Source organism: Papio anubis, chromosome 10 (genome assembly GCF_008728515.1).
Source record: "Papio anubis isolate 15944 chromosome 10, Panubis1.0, whole genome shotgun sequence".
Taxonomy (NCBI): Eukaryota; Metazoa; Chordata; class Mammalia; order Primates; family Cercopithecidae; genus Papio; species Papio anubis.
The window spans coordinates 55811284-55825735 of NC_044985.1; the positions used below are offsets into that span (position 1 = coordinate 55811284).

A 14452-nucleotide genomic window follows, 5' to 3' on the forward strand; every position below is an offset into this window, starting at 1 on the left:
CCCGACATTGTTCTCTTGGGCGCAGGGGACCACTTCGGAGCTTCTCTTTCCACCCGCCTCTTCTGCCCCTTGTCTTCTACCACCGAACTGTTTGTAAACAAAGTTCCAGTCTTCCCCCGCTCTCTTCGCCTCCAGCAAACCTGATATGTCTTCCAAATTCGCTTCATCAGTCTGGGATCGTTACACAGGGCGGATATTCACAATTTTCACAAGTGATCCTGAAAGGCGGCCTAGGGGAAGCCTCCTAAACGGTCCCACATTTGCAGCAGGGCTGGTGAGGCCTGGGATCCATTCTCTCTCTTTTCTGCCCTTCCCATCTCGGAGTCTCAGGGCCGGCGGAGGGAATTCGGCGCACCCGGAGGGGGGTCTGCGCCCAGCAAAGCACCGCGCTGGGGCGAGGTGGCTGTGGGCAGAGCGTGCACGGGGGTTGGGGGGAGAAGGGGACTGAAGGGGCCGGGGGCGCAGGAGCACCTGGGCGGCAGGCAGTTGGCCCTGGAGCTCAGTGCTCGCGCTCTGTCTGAGTTGGGAGAGCCCTGCCAGAGGGTGGAGCGGAGAGGACCGTGCACCCCTCACTCTTCGGCTTCCCTCCCCCTGCTTCCCAGCGCTTGTCATATCCTGTCTCTGGCCTGATATTTCACGCGAGCAATTGGAAGGAGATTACAATGGAGATTTATGTGTGTTCTGAGCACTGCTAGTTTCCCAGTGTAGAGAGCCGAGATCGCTGCTTCCCATTTCCATTTTTCATTCGCGCTTTGGGGAGCTCAGTAGAGCACGGGGGGAGCGTGTCTGCGCGGCGGCGGGCTGATCACAGGACTCCGCGTCTCCGGGCGGGCCGGGAGACTGTGAGAAAGGCTTGCCAGAGCGTCGCCCCCGGCGGGGCTGGAGCCGGCCCCCGCCTCCAGGAGCCAGGCTTTGTTTCCTCCCTCGCCCACTCCTCCCCCTTTTCTCCCCCTCATTTCTGGGACCTGGGCGCGTCCTTGCAAACCCTTCTCTTTGCCCCTCTCCTCCTCTGCGGAAACACCTCTTCCTCTGGCCCCTTCACCCTCCTGCTCTCGGCTTCGCAGGCTCCCTGGGGAAAGGCTCATCGTGGCCCAGACCGACCCCTCCGTCGCTGGGTGCCGGGTTAGGTGACTCCGGCGAGTCTGTGGGGCCTCAGCCCACCCCGGAGCTGAGGGCGCCCGCCCTCCCGGCTCCCAGGCTTGGCTCATGCCAAGGCCTGTTGCGTGATTCCAACTTGGGCTGACATTCCCTGCCCCGGGCGCTCCAGCGTAGGCCTCTTAATCATCTTGTCTGCTGCAGATCCTCGACACCAGCCAATTTACTGCCCGTCTCTCCCCGCTGGTTTCGGGAGGAGGGAGGGGAGTGCGCGCAAAGGAGGGGAGGGCACAGTTAACCTCAGGAGGAAGGCTGGCACCAGTTAGTGGCACCAAAAAAAAAAAAAAAAAAAAACCCACAGAATTTGGAGCTGGGGTAGGGGTGGTGGACAGGGATGGGGGTCTGCCAGGCAGCGGTTGCTTAGGGAAACCCAGGATCACAGGTCAGTGGGCTTCAACCCAGGCCTCCCTAGCCTGGGAAAACAATGCAAAAAATGCAATGGGACACTAGATTGTGTAGCCTCCCTGCTTTTTCCAAAGCTGCAACTCTCTGGACCACACCATTGTAAACCAGACTCAGAGCAGGCCCAAAAGCAATCTGCCCAGAAAAGTCATGATTCTCCTCGGGATGATGCCACTGAGCCCAGAAAGTCACCTCCGCCCTGTGTCTGGTTTTGGCAGATAAGTTGAAGACACACAACACAGATGGCCTCATCCTAGAGGAGAGGAAGCCCGGACCTGGCAGGCGGGGCTCTGTGGCTGGTATCCAGCCCCTCTGCAGTAGCAGAGAGTCCCTTCAGAGGGCATGGCTGAGGTTCAAACCCCAGGTAAGAAGGGGCTCTCCCAGCCCCAGGATGCTGCTCTTCCACACAAGGTGAGGTTGAAAAGCCTCTGGGTAACTGTGGATTTCATACCCCTCTCTGGGGGCACTGTGATAAAACAGTAATACTAAATATTAAATAGATAAAAGTTAGTTGTTACCATGTGCCAGGCACTGTTACATTGTTGCCTCATTAAATGCTCACAACTCCAAGCTATAGCTGTTAATGTCTTACAGATCTGCAAACTGTAACACAGGATGGTTAAAATGGGTTCCCCAAGGTCACACAGTCAGTGATTGAAGCCAGGAAGCTTCCACCTGTGGGCCCTAGCACTTTCAGGGAAAGGGACTTTTAGTTCAGGCCTTCATTAACCACCAACCCCTGGCCTTTGTAGGGAATGTCAGAAAGTAGGGTCACCGCCAAAGTTGGAAGCTGGTTGTGTGGGGCCCAAGGTAGAAAGCAGAGCCCAATGGTGTGTGGACATTTTCCCCTCCAAGAGTATGAAGTGGAAAGATGCCACTCTCATAGCAGTGTATATAAGTCTGTGACTGTGTATACATGAGTGTGCATATGTGAGTTTCTCTATCAGTGTGTAAAGGTGTGAATCCGAGTGTGCATGAGTTCGTGTGTCAGTGTTGTGTGTAAAAGTGTGATGGAGTATGAGTGTGTGATGTGACGGTGTTAGAGTATGTGTCATTTTGTGTGCGCCTGAGAATATTTGAGCATGAGTGTGACTGTGAGAGTGTGTATCAGTATAGGTGAGTGTGTGTTAGTATAGATGGGCCTGTGACAGTGTGCTCAGTGTGTGATTGTGTGTTCGCGCGCGCGAGCACAGCCCCGTGCCTTTGGGGTCGCCTTGCATTCCAGAGCAGCCAACCGTGCCTCACGAGGGTGACTCACAGAGCTCTCAGTTCAGTCCCGAAATGCCGTGGGACAAACGGAGGGGAAGGTTCAAAGTAGGGGTCCGACCCTCAGGTTGCTCAGGTCCCTGATGGGAGGTCCCCCGCGGCGGCTCGGATGCCTACCCTGGCCATCCAGGCGGGCGCGGGGGCGGTGGCGCCAGAGCCGGAGGGTCCGGGCAGGCGGAGGCTGGAGCCGCTCGGCGCTGAGTGAGTCGACTCTCCGCCGGCTGGAGAACCACTCGCAGGGACTCGGGAGGGGGCGGGGCGTGAAACCCCCGGTGCGGCCCCACGCCCAGCGTGCCTGTCCTCTGCTTGCCGCACCTCGCGGTGTCGCAGCCTCGGAAAGATGGAAACGTAGCTCTCGGCCGGCTGGCTTTCCGGCCTGTGCAGTTGCTTGAGCTCTGAGCACATGAGTGACCGGACCCTGGCACCAAGAAAAAAGCGCACACATCCAATGAAAACAATAATTTATTTAAATAATCTCTTCATATTGTAAAATCAACATTAAGAGCATGTTGTTTTCGTAATAAATAACCCCAAAATACCTTTCATTTCAACAACAAAGACTTTAGAATACGATAAAACAAATCCAAATCAGTAGCTTAATTTAACTGAAACGTTTTTAAAGGAAAAAATAAAAAGGAGGGGTTGCCGAGGTCACTGCTAAACTGCAGTTTTCACAACTGGGGGTTTACAAAAAAGTCTGAAAAGATGGGTATTTTTATACAAATAAATCAGTGGGAAAATACGCACAGACACCTTTATTTACAAACTCTGTGTCCAAGTCCAGGCTAATAATCCTGAATAGGTTTTAAAAAAGATAATTTAAACACATTTTTGCAGTGTTCACATATTAAAAAATCATTTTTTTTCAACATCAAAATGAGGTCATCCGCAAAGGCACCTAAACTTTTAAAAAAATAAAAATAAAAAAACTCCACTGGTGATGGATGAGGAGAGAGCTGAGGGAGCGCTCCTTGGGGAGCACGGTGGGGGAAGAGAAGGGATGGGGGCTCCGAGGGCTGGGAACTGCAGGGAGTAAAGTGGCCAAGGGTCAAGGGGCCACGTAGGGGAGGGCGGGCAGGCGGGACCGGGAGGTCAATAACTGCAGCGTCCGAGCTGAGCCCAGGGGCGGGCGAGGAGAAAGAAGCCTCAGAGCGCCCGGGAAGCCTCGCGCGCCTGGGAGGCGTCCATCTCCCGAGACCCAGCTCTCAGCCCGGGGCGAGGAAGGCGCCAGACAGGCTCACCCAGAAGGGAGGGAAGGCAAGTCAGAAGCGGGGCTCGAAACGGCCAAGACCTGGGGCTCAGGTCAGAAATGCGGCCTTTTAAGGAGGCCTTCGCCAAGCTGCTGTCCGGTTCCCCCGAGAGAGAGGCCCGCTTGGTGGCCCCGGGAGGGAGCAGGCCCTGGAACGGGCTCCTGCAGGTCGCAGCCTCCAGGAGAGGTGGGTGGCGGAAGCGGGCCGGGAGGAGAGAACCCCGGCTCGGGGTAAGCACTGAGGATAACTGGTCTCTGCTCTCAGTCTCTGGCGAGTTCTCCCTGGGGTTAGAAAATCGTCCCCGCGCTCACCGGGGCGCCTCCGCCGCCGTGATGGTGGTGGTGGTGATGCGGCTGCGGGGTCTGAGTGGGGTGCAGCAGCGGCGCCGTGGCCTGCAGGTGTGAGGCGGATCCCGAGGCCTGGTGGTACCATGGGTAGTTGCCCAGAAAAGCCGAGGCCGCGCTGCTCGGGCTGGAGCCTGAGCTGCCGGCACCGCTGCCGCCACTGCCGGGACCGCCGCCGCCCGCCATCCGCTGCGGCGCACCGAAGTCCCAGGAGGCAGGCGCCGAGATTGGCGGCGAAGCACAAGGTGGAGAAGCGCTGGCCCCAGGGTGCTGCTCCGAGGGAATCTCACCACTTTTCCACATCTTCTTGAACTTGGACCGGCGGTTCTGGAACCAGATTTTGACCTTTGAGGAAAAAGACCTGAGCATTAGTGGAAGAACCTAGTCTTGGGGCAGTAGGAGTTCGAAGAGGAGAAAAAAAAAGCAGAGAAAAACCGCCGGCTAGAGGTGGGCAGCTAGCGCCCTGGAAGCGGATCACGGGCGGCGGCCTTTGAGACTCTGAGGGTTCCTGCTCCCTGGGGAGGTACTTGCCAAAAGGCCAGGACTGCTGGTGTACGTGCACTGTGATGATGGTGACAGCGGGAGGGTGAGGAGGGCCAGTTATTTCACCAGCTTAATCAGTAGCGAGAGGTACGGGGTTTCTGTCCACCCGGTCCCTTTCCTTCCCTCCCACGCGGCGGCCCCTTGGGGGTTTTCAGCTTTGGGCCTAGAAGCTTACTTAGGGCCGCTCGAGGCGTAGGCCTGGAAATCCTTAAAAGTACTTAAAGTGAGCTTTTAAAAGCATTGTCCTGAACCCGCCTCCTTCCCAGCCATCTCAGGCCCGCGCTCTCCTCGCCCCCGCAGGGCGCGAGCCCCACCTGAGTCTGGGTGAGGCCCAGAGATGCCGCCAGCTCGGCTCGCTCCGGCAAGGCCAGGTATTGAGTCTTTTGGAAACGCCGCTGAAGAGCCGCCAGCTGGAAACTGGAGTAGATGGTGCGGGGTTTCCGGACTTTCTTTGGCTTCCCGTTCACTATCCGGATTTCAGGCTCAAGGTCCTCCTTCTCTGCAATGATACGGAATCGTGAGAACCGCGCAACCCAGGGGTCCTGGAGTTCCCGCGCTCCTAGAAGGCCCGGAGGGGGGACTTGGCTTGAGCCAGGAGGTGGGTGCACTGAACTGTGGCGCCACGGGCAGGCGCAACTTCGCAGCTTGCGGATCGGAGCCGCCACCGACCCCGGGAGCTGAACCCTCCAGGGAAGGGGGAGACAAGTGCACACCCAAGAGAAAGAAGCAGGTGGCAAGGAGATGCCCTTATGAGGCAGGCGGAGCACGCCCACTTGGCCCTTGAGGCCACCAGGTCCCACCAACGGAGAGAGGGAGGTAACCGGCGACCTGCGGCAGATTGGAGGCTGGGGAGGGTAAAGCGCACAAGCGGGCGGTGAGCAGGCAGCGTGAAAATCCAGGGCTTTAGACGGCCCCCCGCCCCGAACACGTTTACCCATCCATCCCATTAACTAGACCGACTCGACACTCTTGACTCCAGTGTTATGCATACCAGGCTCGTTGTTGGCTGGGGACGAACTGGTTCCATAGGGAGCGTAGGAGGTGTAGGCGGCGGTGTAGCCCAGGTCGTAGCTGCTCTTGGCGGAGTAAGGGACATTGTTGAGACCGCTGGCTTGGTACTGGTAGGAACCCATGTGCGCGAAGGGCGAGCCCCCGCCGCCGCCGCCGCCCGCTGGGTGCTGCTGGTTGGTGTAGTAGCTGCTGTCGGTGGCGGTGGACACCGGAAGGGTGGGCGACTCCTGGGGCTTGTGGAGGCTGCTGCTGCTGCTGTTGTTGCCACCTGGGCCGGCGCCGCCGCCGCTCGGGGGCTGCTGGTGCTGGTGGTACGTGCTGGAGGCGGCGATCTGGGTCGAGTGCATATCAGCCACTAGACTGTCAAAGACTCCAGTCATCCTGGCCCGGGACGGGAAAGAGCAGAGGTGGCGGGCGTGCGGGGGAAGCCAGGCGCCTCCTCCGTCTCTCCCGGTCCCCTCCAGCAGCCAATGTAATTACGGGGGTGGTTGGGGGGAAACAAGAAAGGAGGCAACCGTCTAGGCGCCTCCTCCTCCGGGGAGGCGATCACTGTGCGCTGCTCGGGACAGCTGCTGGTCGCATCCTCTTTCGGCCTCTGGGCCCTCTCGGCTCCTTGCCCAGCGCGAGCGCGGGCTCGGGCGGGGGGCGGGCAGTGAAGGGGGCAGGGGTGGCTGGGCCGGGTCGGGGATCCGGGAGGCGGGAGCAGGTGAGCGGCCCTGAGCGGCTTTACGATTGTCTGCCAGGCGGGCTCCTGCAGTGTGGGCATTTAACACTCGTCACGTGAGCGCTGGCGACGTCACCTAGCAACAGCCAATCAGAAGCAAACGGCCGCGGAGCTCCAGGAACGCCCGGCCAGGGGGCGGGCGTCGCATGGTGGGCGCTGTGGCTGCGGCTGCGGCTGCGGCTGCAGCGGCCCCGGGTGCAAGCGGACTGCCGCTGAATGTGAGCAGCGAGGCAAGGGGTCGAGGTAGCGGGAAGTCAGGGTGGCCCGCAGCAGGAAGATAGAAGGCGTGGAGACAGACTGGCGTTTTGCCTCAGAGGAAGAAGTGGGGTCCCCCATCCCATTCAGTGTGCAAGTGCCAGTTCCAGTGATTCCTACTTTCATGTCCGAGGTCAGTTTTCAAACACATTAAAGTACGTTGGTGCCCAGAGTCCAGCTAGCTCTATCTCCACTTTTCCTCGAAGTGTCTGGCACTTAACTCTTGTTAGCCACTCGGCACTTGACATAGTCAATTGATTTAATTATCCACAAACCACGTGTAATGCCCGCTTCCTAACCAATCCGCAGAGATATTAGGACAATTAATTAGATAATATTAAAACGGTTTTTCCTTGTTGCTTGAAAGAGAAGCTACATAAACTTAAAGGTATTATTGCTAATAGTATATTTGAAACCAGTTTCCTTGGTACTTTCCCGACACGCGAGGCTCTGAGTAATTACATATGTTTGATAAGTAAATGACACCCTGAAAGCCATCCCGAGGACTTCCTCCTTCGGGTGAGAAGGTTCACCAGTTGGCCTTGAAAATTCGATGCTGTTGCGGAAAAGGAAATAGGATAATAGGTGAGATTATAGATTTATCAAGTAGATACTGGATTTATCACTTCTCTGTAAATTTAAAACAAATATAAAAAGTTTTATCTGGTTTGTTGAATTTAATCCTGTTTTACAGTTTTGCATTTTGGGACCCTGTTCTACTCTGTCATTGCAATTTTTTCTTTTCATTCTCCTGTTTTTTAAAAAGTCGGAAAGGGCAACTTCCTCTGTCTCTATAACCTTGTAGTGGGAAACCTTGGCCCGACGGTGATGGACGGCAAGACTTGCTGGACTCCCATGTCCGAAAATCCTGCAGCAGCGCTTGCTTTGTGGCGCCACCTGGTGGGCAGTGTGCGAGGTTACCGGGGGCGGGGTAGACGGTCTAATCACGCCCAGGCGCCAGCCTCTGAAACCCCCCAAAAGAACAAAATAGTAATTAAAAGCCACAAAATTGTGCTAGTGCGCACCATCTGAAGCACCCTTTCCTAAAGACCTAACATGTCGCTGAACGAACTTGTTACAACAACTGTCTGATAGAAAACAAGTTGATACCTTCAAAAATATGATCTTTGGTCTTCTTCCCCAGAAAAAGCAAGTGTGTAATTAAAACTCCAGCATTCACGCAGAGGAATAATGAGATAGGTAATGCGCCTTCAAGTCTACCTGGATTTAGTTCCCAGCTTTTTTTTTGGTTAAGGAAGGCCCCTTGATGGAAAGAGCCAGCTTATGAGAAAAGGCTGGAGGTGGAGCTCACCCCCACCCACCTGCATTGCTATGCGGCTCTCTGCCTACTTTGTAGGCCTCAGCTGCAAAACTAACCTCTTGATACTGAAACATGATTGCCTTTTGGTGTTTTTTTGTTCGTTTGTTTTTGTTTTTTTGAGACGGAGTCTCACTTTGTCACCCAGGCTGGAGTGCAGTGGTGCAATCTTGGCTCACTGCAACCTCCACCTCCTGGGTTCAAGCGATTCTCCTGCCTCAGCCTCCTAAGTAGCTGGGATTACAGGCGCGCGCCACCACCCCGGGCTAATTTTCGTATATTTAGTAGAGACAGGGTTTCACTATGTTGATCAGGCTGGTCTCGAACTCCTGACCTCGTGATCCCCCCGCCTTTTGGTGTTTTGACTTCAAATTCCAACTCTTTCTTTCTGTCACCACGGTGGGGGCTGCTTTGACCTAATATAGAAAAAAATTCCCTGAAAAAGAAATTTTAAAAAATCCAACCTCCTGCCAGACGCGGTGGCTCACGCCTGTAATCCCAGCACTTTGGGAGGCCAAGGTGGGCAAATCACCTGAGATCAGGAGTTCGAGACCAGCCTGGCGAACATAATGAAACCCCATCTCTATTAAAAATACAAAAATTAGCCGTGCGTGCTGTTAGGCGCCTGTAATCCCAGCTTCTTGGGAGGCTGTGGCAGGAGAATCGCTTGAGCCTGGGAGGCAGAGGTTGCAGTGAGCTGAGATCATGCCATTGCACTGCAGCCTGGGTGACAGAGAGAGACTCCGTCTAAAAAACAAAACAAAACAAAACAAAACAAAACGACCATGTCTTTTTCTCTCTGTTCTTTGTTCCCACCCTAAATATGTTCTCCAGGCTTTTTCATGGTGGCAAATTTGTTGTATTTTATTTATTCAGTAACTTCCATTAATTAGCAGCCCAAAGTCTATATCAGCTGAGATCTGGAAAATGGTATCTTTCTGGAAGGAAATGACTGGAGCCCCACTTTATCTGGAAAACAAGGGATTGTGTACGTGGGAGAAAGAGGGGGCAAAGAAGAGACCAGAGGCAATGAGCAAGCAGGGAGAGTGTGAGGGAGGGGGAGAGGGAGGCGGAACCCACGACTGCATTTGGAGAATCAAGTAGAGACTTGAGGTATGAGTTCTGATAATTTGAACACAAATCTGGGTTTAGCCAAATTATCCGATTACTGCATCACAATGTCCAAACAGTTTGCTTACTTTGGTCTAAAGTCAGGGAAGCAGTGGCAAGGGAATTGACAGTTTTGTTTACAGTCAGAGTGACGCCCATCTCCTTAGTGATATGAGTGAAGGAGAGGCGTAATGGCCGGGCGCAGTGGCTCAAGCCTGTAATCCCAGCATTTTGGGAGGCCGAGATGAGCGGATCACGAGGTCAGGAGATCGAGACCATCCTGGCTAACACGGTGAAACCCCGTCTCTACTAAAAAATACAAAAAACTAGCCGGGCGAGGTGGCGGGCGCCTGTAGTCCCAGCTACTCCTCGGGAGGCTGAGGCAGGAGAATGGCGTAGACCCGGGAGGCAGAGCTTGCAGTGAGCTGAGATCCGGCCACTGCACTCCAGCCTGGGCGACAGAGCGAGACTCTGTCTCAAAAAAAAGGGGGGAGTCTTAAAACGAGTTTGGGGAAACACTGGTGCTTGAGGGCGGCCAGCTACCTCTTCTGCCCCAGGGCACCTTCTTTCCCCTTCTGCGTTTTCGGATTTCTCTGACTTCGGCATTCTTTTGCTCCGCAGGAACCTAGAAAATGGTGGGGGTAAATAAGGGGAGGGTGAAGTTTCTGCTCTGGCCTTGCGTGTCCCAATCCCATCGCTGAGACTTTCTTCTGCATTGGAACGCTTGTCCCAGGCTGTCGCCGTGCTGCGGCGTCTCCCCTCGTAGGAGACTAACGCCAACCCCTGCGCCAGGCAGGGATGGAATCATCATTCTCATTGTACAGAAGGACACTGAGGCTTGAAAACGGAAACGACTTCTTTTGAGTTGGGTCCCCCTCCCCCCTTGCCAGGCAGCAGCCTTTCTCTGTTGCCATAGCACAAATCACAAGGGTATTTATGTAGTAAGCCTTAGTTGAGCAGCTCCAGGTCTCCATAAGACGGCGAGCTGGAGACGACAGGTCTGCGCTTTGCTCTCAGCCCCTTGCCCCACCGCTAGCCTGGGGCAGGATTCCAGCCTTCGCCTAGCCCCGCGCTTTGCCTCTGCAGGGCTATCGGGTGTCCTCCGCTGCACAAAAAGCCAGCCCAGTTGGGTATTATTGGGGAGAGGATGCCTCCTGCCGGCAGGGAGCGGGGGTGGGCGCCCGGGTGCCCTCAGTGCGTGGCGGGGCCAGGCCCATTTTCACTCTCCTTCCCCCACCGGGGGTTGGGGGCCGCACGCGCTGCTGCTCCTACTCCTCACAGTCTCGTCGAGGGTCCCGGAGACGCGGGTTTCTGGGCCTCTGGTCCAAGAGGCAATGCCAGTTTCGGTACCTTTGTGTTTTCGCCCCCGAAGTAGTAGCTCTAGGAACCCGCGCTTTCGAATTCCTTTGGGGTTTGTCCTAAAACTCAAAGACGTTGGAAGAGGGCGGGGATTTGGTTATGAAAACCTCACAGCTCAGCCTTTGCGACCAAACCGGCAGTGCTTTTGTTCTCACTTCATTGGCTAATTGTAGCTTCTTGGGACAGCTCTGGCCGGATCCTTTCGCATTGCTGGTCTCCTCAGCATGATTTTCCCCTGAGGCTCCAAGGGCAGCCTCAAGGGACTCCGGGAGCCATCAGCTATCCGCAGCCCCTGGAACCGGTAGGCAGACGGGACCCCTGACTTGGGATCTGCGTCCTGAGATGTCACATTTTTTCTTTTCCTGCGTGGACCTGGCGAGAGGACACAATGGAATCACTCTTGGGGGGCAAAGACTCCGCCTGTGCAGGGAATGGGTGGGTCCTCTGGTCTCCGCTGCCACGGCTCCCCGGCTCAGAGGTTGTCTCGGGTTTCCACCATTTGAAAAATTATTATTATCATTATTATTTCGAGACAGTGTTTTGCTCTTGTTGCCCAGGCTGGAGTGCAATGGCGCGATCTCAGCTCACCGCAGTCTCCGCAACTGAGGCGATTCTCCTGCCTCGGTCTCCCGAGTAGCTGGGATTACAGGCATGCCTCATCACGCCCCCCCCCTCTTTTTTTTTTTGGTATTTTCAGTAGAGACAGGGGTTCTCCATGTTGGTCAGGCTGGTCTCGAACTCCTGACCTCAGATGATCCTCCCATCTTGGACTCCCAAAGTGCTGAGATTACAGGCCTGAGCCACCGCGCCCGCCTATTATTATTATTTTTAAGAGTCAGAGTTTCACTCTCTCACTCAGGTTGGAGTGCAGTGGCGCGATCACAACTCATTGCAGCCTCGAATTCCTCGGCTCAAGGGATCCTCCTGCCTCAGCCTCCGGAGTAGCTGGGACCACAGGCATATATCACCATGCCCAGATAATTTTTTTATTTTGTAGAGACGGGGTCTCACTATGTTGCTCAAGCTGGTCCCAAACTCCTGGCTCAAGCGATCCTGCAACCTCGGCCTCCGAAGGTGCTGGGGCTGGGATTACAGGCATGAGCCACCGCTCCCGGCCCACATCTTTGGCTCGACACTCCCTCCTGGCTCCCGAGCTTGAGAGTCTCAGCCATTCCTCTTCCACCTGCCTCCAGGCACTGTCCTCCAGCAGCGTGCAGTCTTAGTGCAGAGAACGACTGCCTGCGTGTATTTACTGAGCGCCCAGCGTTCTGCCAAGCCCTTTACCTCCGGCATCTCACTGACTCCTGGGAATCGTCCTGTGGGGTGGGTACAATATCACGCACATTGAGGAAACCAAGGCCTAGAGCCGATCACATGCTTACGGACGCGCAGCAGTGTCCGACCTCGAACTCAGATCTGGGCCACAGAGGCAAGGCCGCTGTCGCTCTGGGCTGTTTCTGGCCAGGGGACGCGAGAGAAGGCGGCACCACACTTACCTCTCCCGGGCCTGGTGCTGCCAGCTCCGCGGAACAGACGGGAAGGGGCATTGGCCGTCCTGAGGGCGACCGCGCCCCTTCCTCCCCAAGGAGCGTCCTGGAAGGGAGGTTCCCCTGGGAGAGGAGGAGTCGCGCCTGGCTGCACAGAGGGTAGCCCCAGGAAGATTCCCGAACAGACTCGGGCCTCTGCGGAGAGGGCGGGAGGCGGGTGCCCCCTGGCTTGGCACGTAAATCCGAGCTTGGGGACTAGATGTTTTGTTCCCGCTGGGATTCCGCCCGGAGTTATCTTTGCTCCCTGCTGGGGTGTAAGTAAACCTCAGGGGCTTGAACCGGAATCATCGGACGGATACTCGACGCTCTCAGCCGTGGCCTTTCCGCGGCGCAGGGCTTCTGGTGCTTTCAGACCCAGTTTCGCCTGTTGCCTTCCAGAACTAACAGACTCTCGTCAGGTCCATTTCACTTTATTGTCTGTTCAACGGTTAAAGCAAAGAGAGTGACAGCTGGGGCCCTTGATCTGGGAGGGCACCCTGTATGGGGCGAAGGGTGGCCCAGGTTCTGAGGCACACTGATCCGGTGGCCTAACTGTGGGATCCCAGCGCACAGGCCCCGAAGGCAGGCCACCGGTGGTTGAGCTTCCAAGGGCGAGAGAAATTCATTCCCCTTAGACGGTGAAAAGTTGCCACATCACCGTGTCCAGGTCCCTCCTCCTTTCCCCACCGCCCCCGCCCCCTCCAGGAACAAAAGCTCAGACCGCTGAGATGTTCACTTTGCACTTTTGGCAGCACTCACATTGACATATGAGAAGAGTGCAACAAGGTTTGTTCTCAATCCGAAAGAAAACAATCTCAGAGAACACATGGACACAGGGAGGGGAACGACACACACTGGGGCCTGTCAGGGGGTGGGGGTGGGGGTGGGGAGCAGGGGTAGGGAGAGCATCGGGAAAAATAGCTAATGTACGCCGGACTTAACACCTAGGTGATAGGTTGACAGGTGCAGCAAACCACCATGGCATACATTTACCTATGTAACAAACTTGCGCATCCTGCACATGTACCCTGGAACTTAAAATTTCAAAAAAAATGAAAAAAAAAATCTGCGAGATTTCCCTCCCCTGAACTGAGGACCATTTGTGCCCGGCGTTCGGGGGGGTGCCGGGAGGGGGCTGTGCGTGGGGGGAGGCGGGGGTGGGGACTGAAAGAGGCGGGTAAGGGTAGCCGGGAGGGGAACGCCGCAGGGGTGTTGGACCTCGGGTCTTCCTTGTGTCTGGTGTTGATTGGCTCCAGCTGTCAGGTTGAAACCACAACTCCTCCCCTAAGAGCCGCAGGGGTGAACCCCTGTGCCGGCCCTAGGTGTTCTCAGAGTTGGGTTGTCAGTGCAGCATGCTTCTGGAACTTTCAGAGCCTCGCAGGCCTTAGATCCTAGTTAGGCCCTTTTCACTTTAGTGTCTATTCAGTGGTTAAAGCAAACACACACACACACACACACCCCCCACCACCACCACTATCACCACAACCACCAAACGGGAGAACTAGGAAGGAAACGTCTGGAACTCAGAGAGTACCCTTGGACACAAAATTCCCTTCTCTTCGACAGTCTTTCTTTCCACTGCCTCGTCTTAGAACAAAAGGGTTGTGCCACCTCCTATGGATGTGAAGAGGATGTGCTGACACGTGTGCTCGGGAGCCAGACTTTGTGGTCTTGGGGGAAAGGAATGAATATTTCTGTGCTTCGTCGTTTGCATCTATGGAATGCGGGTGATACTGAGCTCTTCCTCGTGGGATTATTGCCTGGAAATACACCGTTGTATGTTCATCGCCTCCAGGTTTACCGCGAGACTCGGCATTCTCGGGCCTCAGCTGAATGGGTTTTAAACTGCGGAGGGAGGCCCAGGCGGAGAGGGTGTAGGCCCACTTTTCTCACTCGTGCCTAAGCAGGCCTTGTCCTGGCGGCAGCCAAGGTGAAGGCAGACGCTGTTTCCGGGATCCAGTGGACCAGACCAGGCCAGGGGATTTGGGCGTGGGCCTCCGTCCGAGGCGGCAGTGGGTGGTCCAGGGGCGTTGTGAAGCGGTCAGGCACTGTGCATGGGGAAGTGCAGGGCCCTCCTGCAGCACTGAAGTTTGGAAGGCCAAACGCTACCCCTAACCCGTTTGGCCTTCCAAAGGACTGCCCCATTCAGTAAGCGGGGCAAAGTCCCGCCGTGGCAAGCTTCTCCGTAG

At 55.8% G+C, this 14452-nt stretch overlaps 1 protein-coding gene across 1 annotated transcript; it reads right to left on the reverse strand.

Annotated features, from left to right (window-relative positions):
• Positions 1–3272: 3272 nt before the first annotated feature.
• Positions 3273–6709, reverse strand: DLX2 (distal-less homeobox 2). Its single transcript, XM_003907612.4, has 3 exons — positions 5952–6709; positions 5275–5459; positions 3273–4762 (listed from the first exon to the last, which is right to left on the reverse strand). The coding sequence occupies exons 1-3, from the start codon at positions 6349–6351 to the stop codon at positions 4361–4363; spliced, it is 987 nt and encodes a 328-aa protein (XP_003907661.2). The 5' UTR covers positions 6352–6709; the 3' UTR covers positions 3273–4360.
• Between the last annotated feature and the right edge of the window lie 7743 nt (positions 6710–14452).